The 18,630-nt window shown below is 46.3% G+C and overlaps 1 protein-coding gene across 3 annotated transcripts; it reads left to right on the forward strand.

Moving 5' to 3' along the window:
- The first annotated feature begins 287 nt into the window (after nucleotides 1-287).
- On the forward strand, nucleotides 288-17,970 carry grhl1 (grainyhead-like transcription factor 1). 3 transcript variants are annotated; one of them, XM_064330478.1, is made up of 15 exons: nucleotides 288-468; nucleotides 3,734-3,920; nucleotides 4,336-4,409; nucleotides 4,619-4,988; nucleotides 6,079-6,161; nucleotides 6,765-6,921; nucleotides 7,095-7,206; nucleotides 8,454-8,548; nucleotides 11,002-11,242; nucleotides 13,764-13,891; nucleotides 14,617-14,645; nucleotides 14,759-14,847; nucleotides 15,201-15,286; nucleotides 16,071-16,135; nucleotides 16,346-17,970. In XM_064330478.1, the coding sequence occupies exons 1-15, from the start codon at nucleotides 449-451 to the stop codon at nucleotides 16,458-16,460; spliced, it is 1,851 nt and encodes a 616-aa protein (XP_064186548.1). In that variant the 5' UTR covers nucleotides 288-448; the 3' UTR covers nucleotides 16,461-17,970. The 3 variants fall into 3 exon arrangements, with proteins under 3 accessions (XP_064186548.1, XP_064186565.1, XP_064186555.1); XM_064330495.1 differs by lacking the exon at nucleotides 288-468 and adding an exon at nucleotides 517-692; XM_064330485.1 differs by lacking the exon at nucleotides 288-468 and adding an exon at nucleotides 1,500-2,768.
- The last annotated feature ends 660 nt before the right edge of the window (nucleotides 17,971-18,630 follow it).

Consider the following 18,630-nt stretch of genomic DNA (forward strand, 5'->3'; position numbering starts at 1 on the left):
TGTGAATCAGAAATGTCGCCCTGATTTCATATTGCTCCCAAAAAGTACAGCTTCAATTAACTGCACTTTTAATGAAGAATAAATGCGCTTGGAATACTCGGCTAATTGCGCTGTTACTTTCGTGCCCCTCTTTCTTCAGGATACAATAGAGTGCCTAGGGTCATGGACCCAGCCTACGCCTGGACCAATCATAAGTGTGAGAGCCAGTGTTATTGGAATATTAGTGCCCGCCCCACAAGTCAATGTAATCCAATCCCCTGCCCCGTCACAGGTAAAACCGGCCTCTAATTCTACGTATACCTCAAAAAGCGAGAAAAGCCACTAAAACCCGTTCTATTAGGGACAAGTTTAACGTCGCCCTCATCCCGCTTCTTGGGTAAGTTTTTCCAGTAAAGAGGCCGGATCGGATTTACCGTACCAACGAGAAAGTCCAGTTCGACCGACCGAGATGACACAGGAACATGACAAGTAGGTGATCACCTTCACTGGTGGTAGTCCAGTAGAACCGGTGTGCGTGTGCGTGTTTATCTATTAACAAGTGCTGAACTACTTACTTACAATTTACCCCGTTCGGGGGGCAGGAGGGTAGGGGGACTAAAATCTGTCGACCATAGAGCAAATTTTCCTGTGGATTTTACTCATCCAAGGATTTTTCCTATATATCTTGAATTCAGAGTCCATGAGCAACAAATGTAGGCTGGGTGTTTTATTCAATTTAATGATGATTTATTCAATTTAATTTTAATCGGGCAGCAAAAGGGTTCCAAATGGGATCTTTCTCTTTTGCGAGTTTCGAATGGGTAGAGGACGGTGTTGAGGGCTGTCTGAACGCTCTCGCACCTGTCATGTTTCAGCGTGCATTTCTGCAGGTGTAGTGCACCTGTCGTGCGAGTTGGAGCACATCGCAGCTCATCGTGTTGGCTACTTCAGTCTTTTCGCTTTCGCCTCTTCTGATTCTTATCGGGTTTCAAAAAAAAAAAAAAAAAGTTTTACATTTTTAAATTATATTATATTTGTGTAATAGTGTGAGTTTTATTGTAGCAATCTCATATTTGCTTTTTGAACAGAATTATCAAATGGGTCAACAGTTTATTTATCCGTCTTTCGGAATGAACTCGGAAAATATACGCATGTTAGCGCATGTCTGTTTTGGGATGCATTTAATATATTTATTGTCTAAACATTTGTCGTTTGTCTCTCACAAAAAGTTGAGGACAACGGCAAGGAGTTTGTTGACTGCAGTGAAATCGTACACCCGCAAGGCGTTGGCTGTCTCTGGAAGATCTCGTAGTCAGAGAAATAATGTCAGCCAACTTTAAGTAGGCCTACAATAGTTCAAAAAATAATAATAATAATAGGCCTAGATGTGATGCAAAATAGTCTAGAAAATATGTATGTTACCTCGATTTTTCAAATACTGACGTTCAGCATTATGAATAGCATTATGAATATTAATGGAGCCACATCAAATTTAACTAAAACGTCGAGCATTTAATGTAATATTTAATATTTTTAGGTAGCCTACTGAACATTCAAAATGTTGAAATAATATGTAATAAATAGCTCAGTATTGTTGTTCTGTCAGTGTACGAGAGGGCAGCTTACTGTTATTTCCGATTGACATAAAAATTGGTTTGTTGCTATGGAGTTAGTTTTTAATTAACACGGTCAAATGCTTGCTTTCGTTTGAATAGGACTACAGTCGCATAACTTGGCACCATCTATTTGTGCCCCTTCTATTAAAGACTATTAAAGGGGTCGAGCAGGTCCATGCCTGGTCGACCCCTTTGTTTTAAAAGCGGATTCTCTGTTGAACATCTCTGAATAACGCATCTATCAGGTTGCAAATCCGAAATGTCTTAAAATCGACCTGGGGGATTTTTTTTCTGAATGGTACAATTAGATATTGAATTACTAATAGTGTGCTTACATTGACCACTAACTAGGCAACGGCATTGTCTCCCCTTGTATTAGCATCCCAGCGTCAAAACAAAACTAAACCGCACTCACTTAAACTATTTAGCTAAACGGAACCTTTGGATGTTTTTTGGACGTAATTATTTAAATTACAAAGTTACAAAGCAAATATAAACAAGCATTCATATTAATCAGTGCCAAGGTGAATAAAAACATATTTTAGATTTTGAAAGCACATATACGTTTGTATTTAAACGCATTATATCCTATATTGATTTAACTTTTTAAGAGCCAAAAAAAAAAAACTTCTTAGGTTAGGGCCTAGTTAAATTGTCAAAATTGTTTAACTCAATTTACTGAGTTAAAAAAGCCTGTTGTTTTAAGGTTTGGGTAACTATTTATGTTTGATGTTGACCAGACGTACCGTCGGTGTTTACACTTGAAACAGACAGTTTCCCTCTGTAGGCAAATAGGCCCAGACAAACAGCCACCGCTTTATTAATGTTGAATTTATAGCTTCATGTTGCAACTACGTTCTTAAAAGCGCAGTTTAATTACTCGAATTCGAGTATTTTGCTGATCACAAATGCTATCTTCTAAACGTTTCTATTTCAAATTATAACGGCTGCATTCAAACAGTGAGACCTGCACTGTTTATAATAACCTGCTGATATTTTACATTCAAATTAAACCTAGGGAGGATTCTCTGTGTTTCTATCAAACAAATCAGCCACTAGTCTAGAAAAGAACGGGGCATTCTAAAAGGTTCAGCTAACAGCCAACAGTATGAGCCACCGAGGCTGTCTTCCGACGGAATTCTAGCCCCACCTCCACTGCCATGTGCACTGAAAGTATATGGAGCCCATTTTTCACTTATCCAACTTTCTCAGAACAGTAGGGTATAGTAAGCATATTGACTGTTGTGGATTTTTTGAGTGGAGACAAGGCACCAGTGTGGTGGAGTGATAGTCAACCTTGGCTTTAGGAAAATAGGTTCCTAGATTCATAAACACGGACTTGCACACACATACACACATGCACACATGTCCTATTGATAATGAGGATGATAAAGGAATGGAAACTCGGGGCATATTGTTTCAGAACAGGTTTCTTTAGGCAGAACAGCTGTGGAATGTCCCTAAAGCTGGGCTCAGTCTTGTTCTACAGACAGACAGCCAGCAGGAACTATCCTTCACTACCAATCTTACCGGACCATCCAGTATTGCACCTCCTCAAACGAAAAAACCGTTGTTGCTGAGATTTCTTACTCAATCTGGCCTTTGTACAATAAATTCTATAGATGAAGTAAGGCCGCCACACTTCTCTGCCTGTCTGAACAATTGCCTTGGAGATTCTTTTGTAAATTCACTTCTGTTGATACATTAGTAGATGTGACAATTCCAGCAGAAAAGTAGCAATACATCATACAAATATAGCATTTCATTCACAAACAACTTTGCTTGCTATAGCTTCCCATTATAACACAATACTTTTCATCTTTAACACCTTTGCTTCTGCAGTTGTAGCTGTTTGTGTCTTTATGGGTGCTTTAGTGCATGTGCATATGTGTATGTCCCTTGTAGTAAGCAGGCAGTGTGTAGGTGTGTTAGTGCAGTATGTGTCTTTGGCAGTACGTGGGCAGTGTGTAGGTATGTGTCTAAGTGTGTCTGTGTGTCTCTCTCTGGCAGTAAATTAGCAGTGTATAGCTATGTGTATGTGTTTAAGTGTGTCTGTGTGTCTCTCTCTGACAGTAAATTAGAAGTGTGTAGATGTGTGTATGTGTCTAAGCGTGTCTGTGTGTGTATCTCTCTGGCAGTAAGCGGGCGGTGTTGGTGCTACAGAATGAGCCGCCTTATGCCCAGCGGCGGCCGTTCACCAATGAGGACGAGGCATGGAAGTCCTTCCTGGAGAACCCACTGACAGCCGCTACCAAGGCCATGATGAGTATCAATGGCGACGAGGACAGTGCTGCTGCTCTGGGACTGCTCTATGACTACTACAAGGTACCACCAGATACGACATGAGCCGTGGAGTTGTCTGTGGGTGGAGCCGTTGGTATGGCATGTGGGTGGGGCTCAGCTTGAGTTCTATGGCGTCTCCTCCTCTCGCCATCAGTATCCTGATGTCAGGGTTTATTTCAGTGTCAGAGAGAGACTGTAAAATAAACCCTGATTGGCTGGTTTGGAATGCCTACACTGCGAGCGGCTATAAATTGGAGAATAGCCAATCACAATGCAGAGCTTGCATACAGATGTCTATTTAGCTCATGGTTTTTATTTTTCAGGTTTGAAGTGTTAGTCTAAGGTCACTGTCACTAGTCTTTACAAGTGCATGCTGTTTGGGTGGCCATGGAGCCAGGTGCACCAATCCGATAGTAGGATGTACATTGACTGATGGCCACTGAATTGCCTTCCACAGGTGCCCAGGGAGAAAAGGTCACTCACACAGACAAAAACTGACGTGCTGGGTACTGATGTGGATCCCAACAAAAGGTAAGCCCTCCGAGGAGATGGAAATCTGCAGGGTTTGTTACAGGTGTGTGTGTGCGTGTGTGTGTGTGTGTGAGAGAGAGAGAGAGAGAGAGAGATGCAGAGACCCTTTTAGAACTGGGCCTCCATGTTTGAAACTTTCCCTTGTAAAGATCCCAATGCAAGTCCAACTTCCTGCTGATGTGACTGTTGACTCCTCCCCTCGCTCGCAGGAACCTGTTGGCTCCCATGCAGGACGTTTCCATGGCAGCGCCTGAGAGCCGTATCCAGGTGCTGAAGAGTGTGCCGTTCAACATCGTCCTGCCGGGGAACCAGCTGGCCCCGGACAAGCGAGCCCCGTTCCCCTCGCCGGACACCACGGTCACCGTGTCCATCGCCACCGTGCCAAACTACGCCATGAAGGCGGAGGGCTCATCGCACGGGTTCACGGTGGCCACGCCCGGTGGATCTCACTGCGCCGAGACCGACGCCCACGCCGGGGTGTTCGACCGGCAGCTCAACCACAGCCAGTTCAGCCCAAACCCACAGCCTCGCACTCCAGACTCGACCTTCACCGAGACCTTCAAGGACGCGCCCAATGAGGTGTGTTTTGTGCGCAAGGATGATCATCTCCAAGCCCTACTGTACCCTTGGCAGTCTCTATGCATCCGGGACTGCTTTAGGGGTGTCAAATACAGGGGTATCCTGGAGGTATATAGTGTATGCGGGTTCTTTGGTTTTGTTTCGATTCATAGTCAATACAGGCCTTCTCGATGCAGGGACCTTGTAGCCAGTCAGTTACTTAAATTTAGCGTTTAGCACACCAGAAACCAGCAGGCTATGTGTACTCTGGGTTTTTACACCCCTGCCAAAAGGACCTTAATGACCTTTACTGACTTACTAGAGTTCCTAACCATATTTGTTTCTGAGAAAACCAGTCTGGAAACCTGTCCTGGGTCCAGAATGGTCCTCATTTGCCAAGAGGTTAGGGAAGGGATTAGATGTGAAATAAATCCAATTCAGGGTCACAGTGGGGTTGTAGTTAAACAAATTAGTCTGTTTGGGCTTGGGGTTGAACCATAATTTGGCTGCCAGATTTAGAGTCAGTGCGTGAGGATTGTGGTTGCGGTAAGACTAAAGTTGAGTTTGTGGTCCCAGGATGAAGGATTTGGGTGTGTGTGTGGGGGATTAAGTTTGTGGTCAAATGTGGTCAGAGCATGGTCTGGATTAGTTATTAAGGTGGAGGTGGGGATAGGGTTTGGGGGAAAAGCTGTATTGCTTTGGACAGAGCTGCTTTCCTGCTGCCAGATCCTTCTGAACCCCCTCCCCCCTGGATCTCTCCTTTCCCCCGCGCTCTCTGCCTGGACCGCGCGTAATCCTCTGCTTTGAGCCCAGCAGCCAGCCTGTTATTATCCCATTGTCTGCCTAATACAATGCGTTGCTGTACTTCTCTTTTACAAAAGCAGAGCTTGTTCTCTCCTCTGTCTCTATTTATCCAGGAGTGTTTTTTTTGGGAAGGGGGTGTGGGCATCAAACCCAATACAAGAGCCATGGGGGTTGGGGGGGAGGGGGAGTGGGGGCAGTAGGGGTGGGGGTATCCTGGCACGATTAGCTCTAGATCTTGTGAACAGGGTGGAAGTTGAGTAGCTCCGGTTTGTTAACGCTGCTCTCTCTCTTTCCCCTCCGGCTCCAGGTGTTCTCCTTCCCTGGGGACCTCCAGCTGCGCATGGCATCCATTGCACCTGATGATTACGCCGCCTTTGACACAGAGTCGGGGTAAGCCCAGCTGCCAGGCCCGTGCCACTTAGCGCACACACAGCCGTTTTAAAAGGCACAGCTGCCCCCCGACCGAACGACTGAAAGCCGCTATCGCTGTGAGGGTCCTGTCAGCCTGGTGGCCTGTCAGCTACAGACCTGGTTCAAACTGCAGGCATGCCCAGGTGTAGCGCTCTCACTCAAACCTGGGACGATTAATCAGCCTCAGCAGAGGCTGTCATTCTGCTTCTACAGCCGCCAGGTCTGAGAGTCAATACAGGGGTGCAAATGGAGCCCTGCTTGAGTAGGGCATTAATGATCACTCATGGAATCAAACCAAGTTGTGTGATCCAGGCAGACACCATTGACTGCAACAGAGTGCAACAATCAATTTTCCCATTTAAACCCTGTGGAAATTTGCCATTTATGTAGAAGCCACATCACTCATCTTCAATGTGCAGCTCCAGAGCTTGCAGTAACATCAGAGACACAGTGATATTAAAGCGGAAGTTGCATTACCATTAGGTACATATTCTCCCAGTAATATCCTCCTGGTTAGTAAATATTAATATTTCACAGCCGTGCACAACACGGCTGCTTCACGGTTCTCCTCCCTTTCCTCAGAAATAACTTTGAATACACACTGGAGGCATCAAAGTCGCTGCGTCAGAAGTCTGGTGACGGGACGATGACCTACTTGAACAAAGGCCAGTTCTATCCCATCAGCCTCAGGGAGATTGACAACGGCAAGGTCCTTCACCACCCCATCAGCAAAGTGCGGGTATGAGTTACAGTCACAGTCACTCTATAACAACCTGTTTGCGTTCTTAGCAAGTGGCTGATTTCAATGAGCATTGTTCCTTATATTGTATTGTATAATGAGCATGGTGATGACTGAGAGCAGTTAGCCAATGGGAAATGAGTGTATTTGGTCCGTGTGTGGTGCTGTTTCAGAGTGTGGTGATGGTGGTGTTTGGAGAGGAGAAATGCAGGGACGATCAGCTCAAACACTGGAAGTACTGGCACTCCAGACAACACACGGCTAAACAGCGCTGCATTGACATTGGTAAGGAGCTCCACCCGCCCACTCTCTCACTCATTCACTAACACATGCACTCATTCACCTATTCATTCACTCCGTCACTCACTTTTTCACCCAATCGCTTACACACTCCCTCATTCATTCACTAGCATGTTCATTCATTCACTCATCCACTTTCACTCACACACTCACCCAACGTTTAATAACTCCCTCAATCACTCACTCATGTTCACCCATTCATTCTCTCTTTCACTCAGTGCTTCACCCAATCGCATACTAGCACACTCCCTCATTCACTAACATGCTCATTCATTCACTCATCCAATTTCACTCACACACTCACCCAGTCATTTTCACTCACTCCTTCACCCAGTTGCTCACTCACTCACATTCTCTGGTGGCGTCCCAATCCTCCCCCCACAGCCTCGTCCGCTAGCTCTGCTCATTCATCGCAGTGGGCTAACTGACTGCAGAATGGCACTGTTAAGGTGACAGAGCGCTGCAGCGTGGCTTTGAAAGGCAGTGATGAATCACGGCGGACAATGCGCCGCGCCTGGTGCCGCTGAAGAGAAGGTGGCAGCGAGGAGTTTATTTATCCACAGTAAACCTCTCTCTATTGAGGCTCCCACAAACAATACAGGGGCTTAATACTTGAGGGAAGAGTGACAGACAGAGAGAGACAGAGAGAGAGAGAACCATCAATCTCCCATCGCCTGCCTTGCACAGGGAGGAGGGTTTAGTTCTGCCTGGCTGAGAAGCCTCGCTCTGCTGTCTGTCAGACTGTAACTGTTACAGAGTGAAGGATTGTGGGAAGTATGAGCGGGAGAAAAAGGCCTCGCTGTGTCTGAAATGAACAGGCAGAGTTTAGGATGTGAAACCAGTGGAGGTTTTGTCCTCACTCACCTGTGATAGGTAGACATAGCTACTTTGTGGGTCTGATACAATTTGGCTCATTTCAAACCGAGACACGTCCAGGTGCTGTTTCAGTTGGAGGCTCCAGGACCCACATCCTCATCCCTGACTTTGCCCTGCAGGTCATCCCCAGCACCCCTCCCCCTACCGCTAGAGTGACTGGAAATGGAAGCTACAGTTTGGGAGACTGGTTTCATCTATTCTGATTGGACGGGGGGGTGGGGGCAGGGGGGGGGGGGTGGCAGAGATGTGACCACCAACACTATCACTACTAATGCTATCCCCAAAAAGGCTATCTCTGCCAACTCTTCAGTGCTAATGCTCTGTTTTTAATTAGTCAATGCTTTTGTCATTTGCAGCTGACTACAAAGAAAGCTTCAACACCATCAGCAATATTGAAGAGATTGCCTACAACGCCATTTCTTTCACATGGGACATCAACGAGGAGGCTAAGGTGAGAATGATATCTGAATCCCACCAGGTTCCCCTCACTGTGAGAGGACGTGCTGTATTTCACCATGAAAACCTCTTTCTTCTAGACTTGCACGCCATTGTGCAATGCAGTTTATTTGTGGGGTTTTTTTTTGTGTAGGGACAATTGTTTTCGGATTAGGAGAGCTATGTGGGGTTTAAATACCTGTTTGAAGAGGTCATGTAACTGGCTGGAAACAGTCACAGTCTACACAGACAGTGACTTGGTTGAGATGTGTTCCAATAAATGCTGTATTGTGGTCTATTTTGGGCAAGTGGTGGGTGAGTGGGTGGAGCCCCTCAAACAATTTCCTCAAACAAAGACACTCTTTTTTGTCAGGTGTGAGAAGGTGTAATTAGGAGGCAGGATATAAGGAAGTTCAACTGAATCTGGGGGAAGGGGGTGGGCGGTAGTCATGTTTTTTATGTTGTATAATTTCTTTGTAAATGGCCATTGTTTAAGTTGGCTCCCAGTTCCGCTCACGGAAATAAACCCTGTCAGACAATGATGGATCTCCCCCAGTGCGCAAGGACTGCTCAGGCATTTGACTACGTGTGTCTCTGTGAGCGTGTTTGTGTATGTATGTTTGTCTGAGTATTAGTGTGTGTGTGTGTGTGTGTGTGTGTGTGCATGTGTGTGTGTTGTGTGCTATCCAGGTGACATTCTTTAATTGTTACACCTGTCATCGCATCAGTGGTGTGAGGCACAAAGAAAGCTTTTGAGCAAGACCCACCCTGACACCAGTGGGGGGGTCAGGAATGAGGAAACAGGGCAAAGGAGGCGGGGAAGCGCCAGCATTTGACAGCCCTGTGATGGAATCCTGTCTGACAGGTGCGGGAAATTCCATTTTGACGCCAGATGTCACCAAGTCCACAGTGACAGGAGGGGGATTATACAGCCTTCCCTTTGGGACAGAGGAGAGACACACTCTTAGCGTTAGCTCACTTACCTTCCTAGAGTTGCCTTTGTGTTCAGAGAGTCTCTCTCTCTGAGTCTCTCTCTCTCTCTTACACACACACACGCGCACTCACACACACACGCACACAAACACACATAGTGTTTAGCAAGACACAGCATTCACCGAGCCTTGTCTTCACCCCCTTCATCTCCCTTCTTGTCTGTTTTCCTTTCTCCCGGATGTGGGTCGCCAGCAGGTCACCTGACCCGGCGGCCCTGGTCATGAGACGCGCATCCTTGTGTACGCTCCTCTCTGTCTGTTTGTTCGAGACTGAGACCGATCTGCTTGCTGTAAGGGGATACGGGCAGAGGGAGGGGGGGTAGAGACAGAGAGGGGGGAGAGGGGCGGAGGAATTGGGGGATGTTTGGCAGGTCCTGAATTAAACTGGAAGAGTGTAAAATGTGCTGTTTACTGGTGCAAAAAAAGAGAAATTTAATGACTGATACGTTCCTGAGTTTGTGAAGGAAGCAGAGTTGCTTTGTTTTAATTTCACAATTGTGCCCCCTAGTGGACAGAGAATATTTCCCTGTTATTGACACGTCGTGCTTTTCTAGTATGAGCTGTTGGCAGATGTCCACCCATGTAGGATAGAGATTATTTACATATGTGACTGATCCTGATGTGCAAAATGTTTTTTTCAAGCAACTTGATATAGAAAGTTTTATTCTCAAAAAAATTAATTTAAAAAAATTAGTTAAAATACTTAACTGAAACTGAATTTAGATACTATTTTTATTCATAGTAAAATCTATTAATTTGAATGAGTTTAATAAAAGCTTAAATGGAAATTTTAAAAGACACATTTTCATAAAACAGGAATGAAAAATTCCAGGCTATTCTCCATAATTTCTGCAACACTTTACAGTGGATGCATTTACATAGTCCTGCCAAAGGAGGGAGTATGAGCTCATGCAGTGAAATAGGCACAGAACAATGGCTTTTCTGGTTATTTGTATTTAGGGCTGCCCTCCAGATTCTAAGCAATTGCACTTGACTATGGTGGCTATTAACCCAAATAAGGAGGGGCTGCCCTCCACTATCCTCATGGTATGCAGTTCTGTGCACTGCCATTGGTAGCAGATGCTACCCTATTGACATGTGGGTCTTTATCTAAACCAGAGGTGGCCAACCCCGGTCCAGAAGAGCTACAGGGTCTGCTGGGTTTTGTTGCTACACGGCAATTGATCAATTAAAGCAACTGATTACACAGGTAACCTGGTTTCTTGGGTCTAAAGTGGTTGTTCTATATAAGGTGAAACCAAGAATCATCAGACCCTGTGGTTCCCCAGGACCAGGATGGGTCCCTCCTGATCTAAACTAATTGTTACTTTATTAGACCATAAACCTTTGACCATATGTGCCTGCAACAAGGCTTCTCACCAGAAAACAAGGAATCCCACCAATCCTTTGGTGGTTCGCAACCCACATCCAGCTGTGTGCATCTGTTCAGCATCTCCGTTTGCCTCATCTTCCTCAGATCTTCATCTCGGTGAACTGCCTGAGCACGGACTTCTCGTCCCAGAAGGGGGTGAAGGGTCTCCCCCTGAACCTGCAGATCGACACCTACAGCTACAACAACCGCAGCAACAAGCCGATCCACCGTGCCTACTGCCAGATCAAGGTGTTCTGCGACAAGGGTGCCGAGCGCAAGATCCGCGACGAGGAGAGGAAGCAGTCCCGCAGGAAGGGGAAGTGCCCCGAGGCCAACCTGGGAAACTGTGAGTCAAACACTGTGCCTGTGTGCTCCCCAAAACCTCACCCCTTCAATACCCACACACTAGCCTGTGTGCACCCCAAAACCTTACACCCTTCCAACTCCCACACACTGAGCCTGTGTGCACCCCAAAACCTCACCGCTTCAATACCCACACACTGAGCCTGTGTGCACCCCAAAACCTCACACCCCTCCAGCACCCACACACTGAGCGTGTGTGCACCCCAAAACTTCACACCCCTCCAACATCCACACACTGAGCGTGTGTGCACCCCAAAACCTCACACCCCTCCAGCACCCACACACTGTGCCTGTGTGCATCCCAAAACCTCACCCGTTCAATACCCACACACTAGCCTGTGTGCACCCCAATTACACCCTTCCAACTCCCACACGCTGAGTCTGTGTGCACCCCAAAACCTCACCGCTTCAATACCCACACACTAGCCTGTGTGCACCCCAATTACACCCTTCCAACTCCCACACACTGAGCCTGTGTGCACCCCAAAACCTCACCGCTTCAATACCCACACACTGAGCCTGTGTGCACCCCAATTACACCCTTCCAACTCCCACACGCTGAGTCTGTGTGCACCCCAAAACCTCACCGCGTCAATACCCACACACTAGCCTGTGTGCACCCCAAAACCTCACACCCCTCAAACACCCACACGCTGAGCGTGTGTGCACCCCAAAACCTCACACCCCTCAAACACCCACACGCTGAGCCTGTGTGCACCCCAAAACTTCACACCCCTCCAACATCCACACACTGAGCGTGTGTGCACCCCAAAACCTCACACCCCTCAAACACTCACACGCTAAGGCTGTGTGCACCCCAAAACCTCACACCCCTCAAACACCCACACGCTGAGCGTGTGTGCACCCCAAAACCTCACACCCCTCAAACACCCACACGCTGAGCCTATGTGCACCCCAAAACCTCACACCCCTCAAACACCCACACACTGAGGCTGTGTACCTAAAGACCTCATACCTCTTCAACACCCACACGATGAGCCTCTGTCCACCCCAAAGCTTCACACCCCTCCAACACCTACACACTGAGGCTGTGTGCACCCCAAAACACCACGCCCCTTTCATCACCTCACACACCTAGCCTGTTCATACCCTAACACCTCACACACCTAGCCTGCTCATACCCTAACACCTCACACACCTAGCCTGCTCATACCCTAACACCTCACACACCTAGCCTGCCATACTCTAACACCTCACACACCTAGCCTGCTCATACCCTAACACCTCACACACCTAGCCTGCCCATATCCTAACACCTCACACACCTAGCCTGTTCATACCCTAACACCTCACACACCTAGCCTGCTCATACCCTAACACCTCACACACCTAGCCTGTCCATACTCTAACACCTCACGCACCTAGCCTGCTCATACCCTAACACCTCACACACCTAGCCTGCTCATACCCTAACACCTCACACACCTAGCCTGCTCATACCCTAACACCTCACGCACCTAGCCTGCTCATACCCTAACACCTCACACACCTAGCCTGTCCATACTCTAACACCTCACACACCTAGCCTGCTCATACCCTAACACCTCACACACCTAGCCTGTTCATACCCTAACACCTCACACACCTAGCCTGCTCATACCCTAACACCTCACACACCTAGCCTGCTCATACCCAACACCTCACCACCTAGCCTGTCATACCCTAACACCTCACACACCTAGCCTGCCCATACTCTAACACCTCACGCACCTAGCCTGCTCATACCTAACACCTCACACACCTAGCCTGCTCATACCCTAACACCTCACACACCTAGCCTGCTCATACCCTAACACCTCACACACCTAGCCTGTTCATACCCTAACACCTCACACACCTAGCCTGCTCATACCCTAACACCTCACACACCTAGCCTGCTCATACCCTAACACCTCACACACCTAGCCTGTCCATACTCTAACACCTCACGCACCTAGCCTGCTCATACCCTAACACCTCACACACCTAGCCTGCTCATACCCTAACACCTCACACACCTAGCCTGTTCATACCCTAACACCTCACACACCTAGCCTGTTCATACCCTAACACCTCACACACCTAGCCTGCTCATACCCTAACACCTCACACACCTAGCCTGCTCATACCCTAACACCTCACACACCTAGCCTGTTCATACCCTAACACCTCACACACCTAGCCTGCCCATACTCTAACACCTCACACATCTAGCCTGCTCATACCCTAACACCTCACACACCTAGCCTGCTCATACCCTAACACCTCACACACCTAGCCTGCTCATACCCTAACACCTCACACACCTAGCCTGCTCATACCCTAACACCTCACACACCTAGCCTGCTCATACCCTAACACCTCACACACACCCTTTTCAGCCCAACTACCCATCATTCCTTCCAGCCTGTCAGTACTCCTGGTCTGAGAAAACACTGCCAAATATAGTTCCAACACTCAGGGCCGGGTGAGAGTGTAATACCCGTTCTTCTTTTGCTCTACAGTCGTAGATGTGAAGGTCCCTCTTCTACACAAGCGCAGTGACATCACCACTTTCAAGATGATGAATGACTTGGACACACAGCCCATCCTCTTCATCCCAGACATCCACTTCTCCAGCTTCCAGCGACATGTAAGTAACACCGTCCCTCACACCTCGAATCTTCATGGACTTCCCGCAGGAAAACAGTGCCCTCTGGTGGCTGACCTGCAGAGGAGCAGTTTGTGCATGAGGCTGGTGTTCTTGAAGGTTGCAGGGTCCCTGGGGCTACCATACCCAGCAGTTCAGCTCAAACCAGCCATATTCTCTGTTCACCTTCTTGGCATTAATTTTACATCACTTTACTGAAGCCAAATATATAATAGAGATAAAAGATTTAGACTGTGGTATTGCTGCTTGCCAAGAGGTGGGGGTGCTGATCTTTTCAATGGCCAACTCTACTCCCCCACCTCCTCCCACACACATATGCATTATTTGTTTCATAAGACAAGTGGGTGATACATGATCCTTTCCTGGTAAACAGGCTTACTCAGCCCACTCCTTCCCTGGCAAATAACTCAGAACAACAGTTGTGTCATCGTGACCCAAACACAAAAGAACAAAGTCTACTGGAAACATCTTAGTGGTTTGTTATTGCGGGATAGGTTACTGATAGCTCGGTTAAGCCCTGAGTTAGTGATGCTGAGTGCCACACACAGAGGTCACATTTATTACTTTATGTCATGATTACTGCTCTCACTTCTTTTAAAATGCAGATGCTGTCTGTTTGGTGCTTCACAAACTAGAAACAGCTGTATTTATTCCCAAATAATCATCATTCTCTCTCTCTCTCTCTCTCTCTCTCTCTCTCTCTGTAGCCATTTTCCTCAGAAGATGGAGAGGAAGGGTAAGTTGTTTATCAGCAGTACAGTAAATCCATTAACGGTGATGTTGGGATGTCAAGGGGAAAGTTGGACAGGGCTGTAGCGAAGTGTCTAATTTTAGCATCCTATGTTGCAGTTCGGCCATGAAGAGATTACCTTTCTCCAATGAGGATGAGTTCGGTTCCCCTCCTAACAAAATGGCCAGGATGGATGAACCCAAAAAAGGTGTGTGTGTACTGCATGTCTGTGTGTGTGTGTGTGTGTGTATACTGTATGTGTGTGTGTGTGTGTGTGTGTGTGTGTATGTGTATGAATGTGATTGCACAGATATGTGTGACTGTGCGTGTGTGTGTGTGTGTCGGTGCGTATGTGTGTGAATGTGACTGTGCACGTGTGTGTGACTGTGCGTGTGTGTGTGTGTGTGTGTCGGTGCGTATGTGTGTGAATGTGACTGTGCACGTGTGTGTGACTGTGCGTGTGTTGTGTCGGTGCGTATGTGTGTGAATGTGACTGTGCACGTGTGTGTGACTGTGCGTGTGTGTGTGTTTGTGTAATAGTGTTATCTTTCTGCCACGCAGTGCTGTTGTATGTGCGGAAGGAGACGGAGGAGGTGTTTGATGCCCTCATGCTGAAAACACCCACAATGAAAGGGCTGGTGGAGGCGGTGAGTCTTGCATTCACTCTACCCACGCAAACCACACACATACTCCACCGAAACACACAAACACACGCACACACACATACACACACACACACACACGCATGCATACACACAAACATAATACACACAAACTACAAACACACATACTCCTCATGAATACATACACACATGCACTACCCACACAAACCACTCAGACATACTCCACTTAAACGTACGTACACATGCACGCAAACTACAACCACACATATTCAACTTAAACACATGCACATTGACACATGCTCTACACACACAAACTGTACACACATACTCTGCCCAAGCAACCATACAGTTCCCCCAAACGCACACTCCACACACACACCACAGAGGCTACCCAAATTCACACACACTTTTTTAAAAACGGCTGGTGTTGTTGCAGATTTTTTGTTTTAGCCCAACACTGGGATACCTGATTCAACTAAATAACTAATCATAGTTTTCAATCAAAACCTTGATAAGTAGAATCAAGTGTCTTACTGCTGGGCTAAAACAAAATCACATCAGCCCTTTCTGGATAAGACTGGACATCCCTGCTCTACACACATACACACACACACATGCATACGCAAACACACACACTCCACCTGCAATTTGTCTCTTCTATGATATTTGTGGACTTGTTGTCACCTGATATTGGCACCAATAGTGCCATGACCTCAAGCCGTCAATCCAGTGTTCAGATGTTTATGTTATCCCAATAATGCGAGTGTGGCAGAAATATGACTATATATTGGCTCTTTCCTTTCTGCAGATCTCAGAGAAGTATGAGGTCCCTCTGGACAAAATGGGGAAAGTGTACAAAAAGTGCAAGAAGGGGTAAGTGGGGCCCGACACCATCATACGTGTAATGTCATCCCAGAACACACATACACGCATGTATGTGCACACGCAAGCAAGCAAACAAACACACGTGTATGGTTGATGAACCCTGTGTGAAGGAGGTTTCGTGTGGGGCTGGCATTCCGTTCCCGGTGTGCTCACGGCCCCGGAATAAAACTGAGCTCTTCTCCTCCCTCCCCCTTCCAGAATCCTGGTCAACATGGATGACAACATCATTAAGCACTACTCCAATGAGGACACCTTCCAGATCCACATTGAGGAGCTGGGGGGCATGTACAAACTGACCCTGACCGAGATTTGAGCCACCTGGGACTCCAGGGGGGCGGAATAGGCATGCGGGGCGGGGCGGTGGTGCTGGGGGGTGTGGGAGAGGGAGAGTGATGAGAACATGCACACTGAGAAGCGGTCATTGGGTAGCACCGCTGAGGGACTCTGGGTTTACACAGCAATGCTGTACTTCCTACTTCCTGTCACCTGACTTATACCATAACTCGATGTGGCTGTGACACCTTATGAGATGTCCATTTTACCTGAGAGTCACTTTGAACCTGTTTTTGATTGTTATCCGCAATGAAGAACCTGTTTCTTGCTCTCAGGCAACCACTGGTACATAATATATATATATATACAGTACTCTCATCTTTAAACTCTCCAGAGTTCACCTGTCTGCAAGCTTGCTGTAAATACATATCGGCATCAATTTTCCAGTGCTTATCTGATGAGAAAAGCCTTGTAAAACATTTAAGCCACTCCCCCATGCGCTGATGTAATGTTGGTGCCTTTGGATTGGCTTGAGTCTTTCTCCTCTGTTTGTTGTTCTTAAATTGGTTGGAGTGAGTGAGCTGACACCATGAGCTGACACCATTCTGAGCTTTATGAATCCACCTTGAATCCCCATTACTGTTGATAAATGCAGTGTACTGTGGGTATTCTGGGAATTGTCTCTTTTCCATGTGTGGCAAATCATTACCCTAGAGGAGCTGGGCTGCTGTGTTGTGATTGGCTGCAGTCACGGTAAACAGCGGAACATGCTCAACTGATCTGTTTTCACACATAACACACCACAGTATTTAACATGTAAACTCCATCCCAACATTTGAAGTTTGCTGAATCATCAGCTCTTCTGGTCTTTCTATGAGAGAGAGAGAGTGTGTGTATGTGTGTGTGTGTGTGCGCTCGCGCATGTGTGTGTGACAGTGAGCTGGTACAAAATACAACAACCCATGTGTTAAAAGTTTTAATTGTACAGCCGATGTCTATCTTCAACAAAAAAAAAGAAACAAAAACATGTCTTTTTGATTTGTCCATATTTTTGTTTGGTTGGGCTATAAGAATATTCTGCATCTTCACATGAACATCTACAGGTGAATGAAAAAAGATAAATACAAATTGTATATTTTTTAGTTCATTGCCAAAGGTATTTTTGCAGCCCACTAGCTTTTGCCAATATTTACATCTAAATGCAGGTAACTTTTCTTTTTTTTTTTTGTATACCAAAACGTATATATCAAAGTACTTACACCTTAATGTGTACATATTTATTTACACTTCATGAACAGGGATGGGTTATTAATATGATCTTCCTTATCTTAATAATAAATGTTTATTGAAAATAATTATTTAGTATTATCAGTTTGACTGTTTTTATATAAAATTATGTATTTGTATGCCAAGGGAATATTTTTATTTTGTTAAGTTTTTCTCTTTTTAAAGAGGGTGTTTATGTATTACTTTGTCGTTTTTACATGTAGAATATTTTTACAGTTCTAAATGTATTCTGTGTTAAATAAAATAAAAGCCGATTTCTTGAAGCGAATTGAGTCTTGTGATTGTAATACAACACTAACAATAAATGGATCATACTAGAGTTTAAAAAAATAAGGAGCACTGGAGCACACGTTGCTCAGGGCAAAATACACTGTTTTAAGGAACAGGGTGGGACTGACGTTTTGAAATCTGCAACGTCTTCCTCAAGAAGAAAAACACAGAAATGAGTCATATAGGAAATGGCTGCCAAAGAACCAGGCTGCATTTTCCAAACCCCATACGTGTGCGCTTCAGCCCCAGTCCTGCTGACAGGAAACAGGCTCTCAAGCTGCAGCTGACCATGATTTCGTTGCAGCGTTCCTGTGTCCTTAAAAGCCCTCAGGACATGCTACCTCCTTTTCCTTGTGAAGTCCCGCTTTGGTAATTCTTCCTACATGACCTGAATACTATGCTGTGCAAGCACTACACAACTGGCTGTGTGTCTGGAGTATGGTCTCCCGAGAGATGTAGCAGAGCCAATCAGGGACCAGGATCCTGCTGCTGTCCATAGAGATGGGCTTACAGTTCCTGGCTCCACACCTGTCCAATCATTCCCCTTTAATGACCTCACCTGAGTGGGTGAGTTTATGGACTCAGCTCTAAGTGAAATCACTGTTCAGCAAAATAATGTGAAATGTATGTGTGTGTGTGTGTGTGTGTGTGTG

This window comes from Anguilla rostrata, chromosome 1 (assembly GCF_018555375.3).
Source record: "Anguilla rostrata isolate EN2019 chromosome 1, ASM1855537v3, whole genome shotgun sequence".
Taxonomy (NCBI): Eukaryota; Metazoa; Chordata; class Actinopteri; order Anguilliformes; family Anguillidae; genus Anguilla; species Anguilla rostrata.

Coding starts and splice junctions, on each gene's coding strand:
- grhl1 (XM_064330478.1), top strand. CDS start 449: ATGACACAGGAACATGACAA. Junction 13,892..14,616: donor TCTCCAGCTTCCAGCGACAT/GTAAGTAACACC, acceptor CTCTCTCTGTAG/CCATTTTCCTCAGAAGATGG. Junction 16,136..16,345: donor TACAAAAAGTGCAAGAAGGG/GTAAGTGGGGCC, acceptor TCCCCCTTCCAG/AATCCTGGTCAACATGGATG.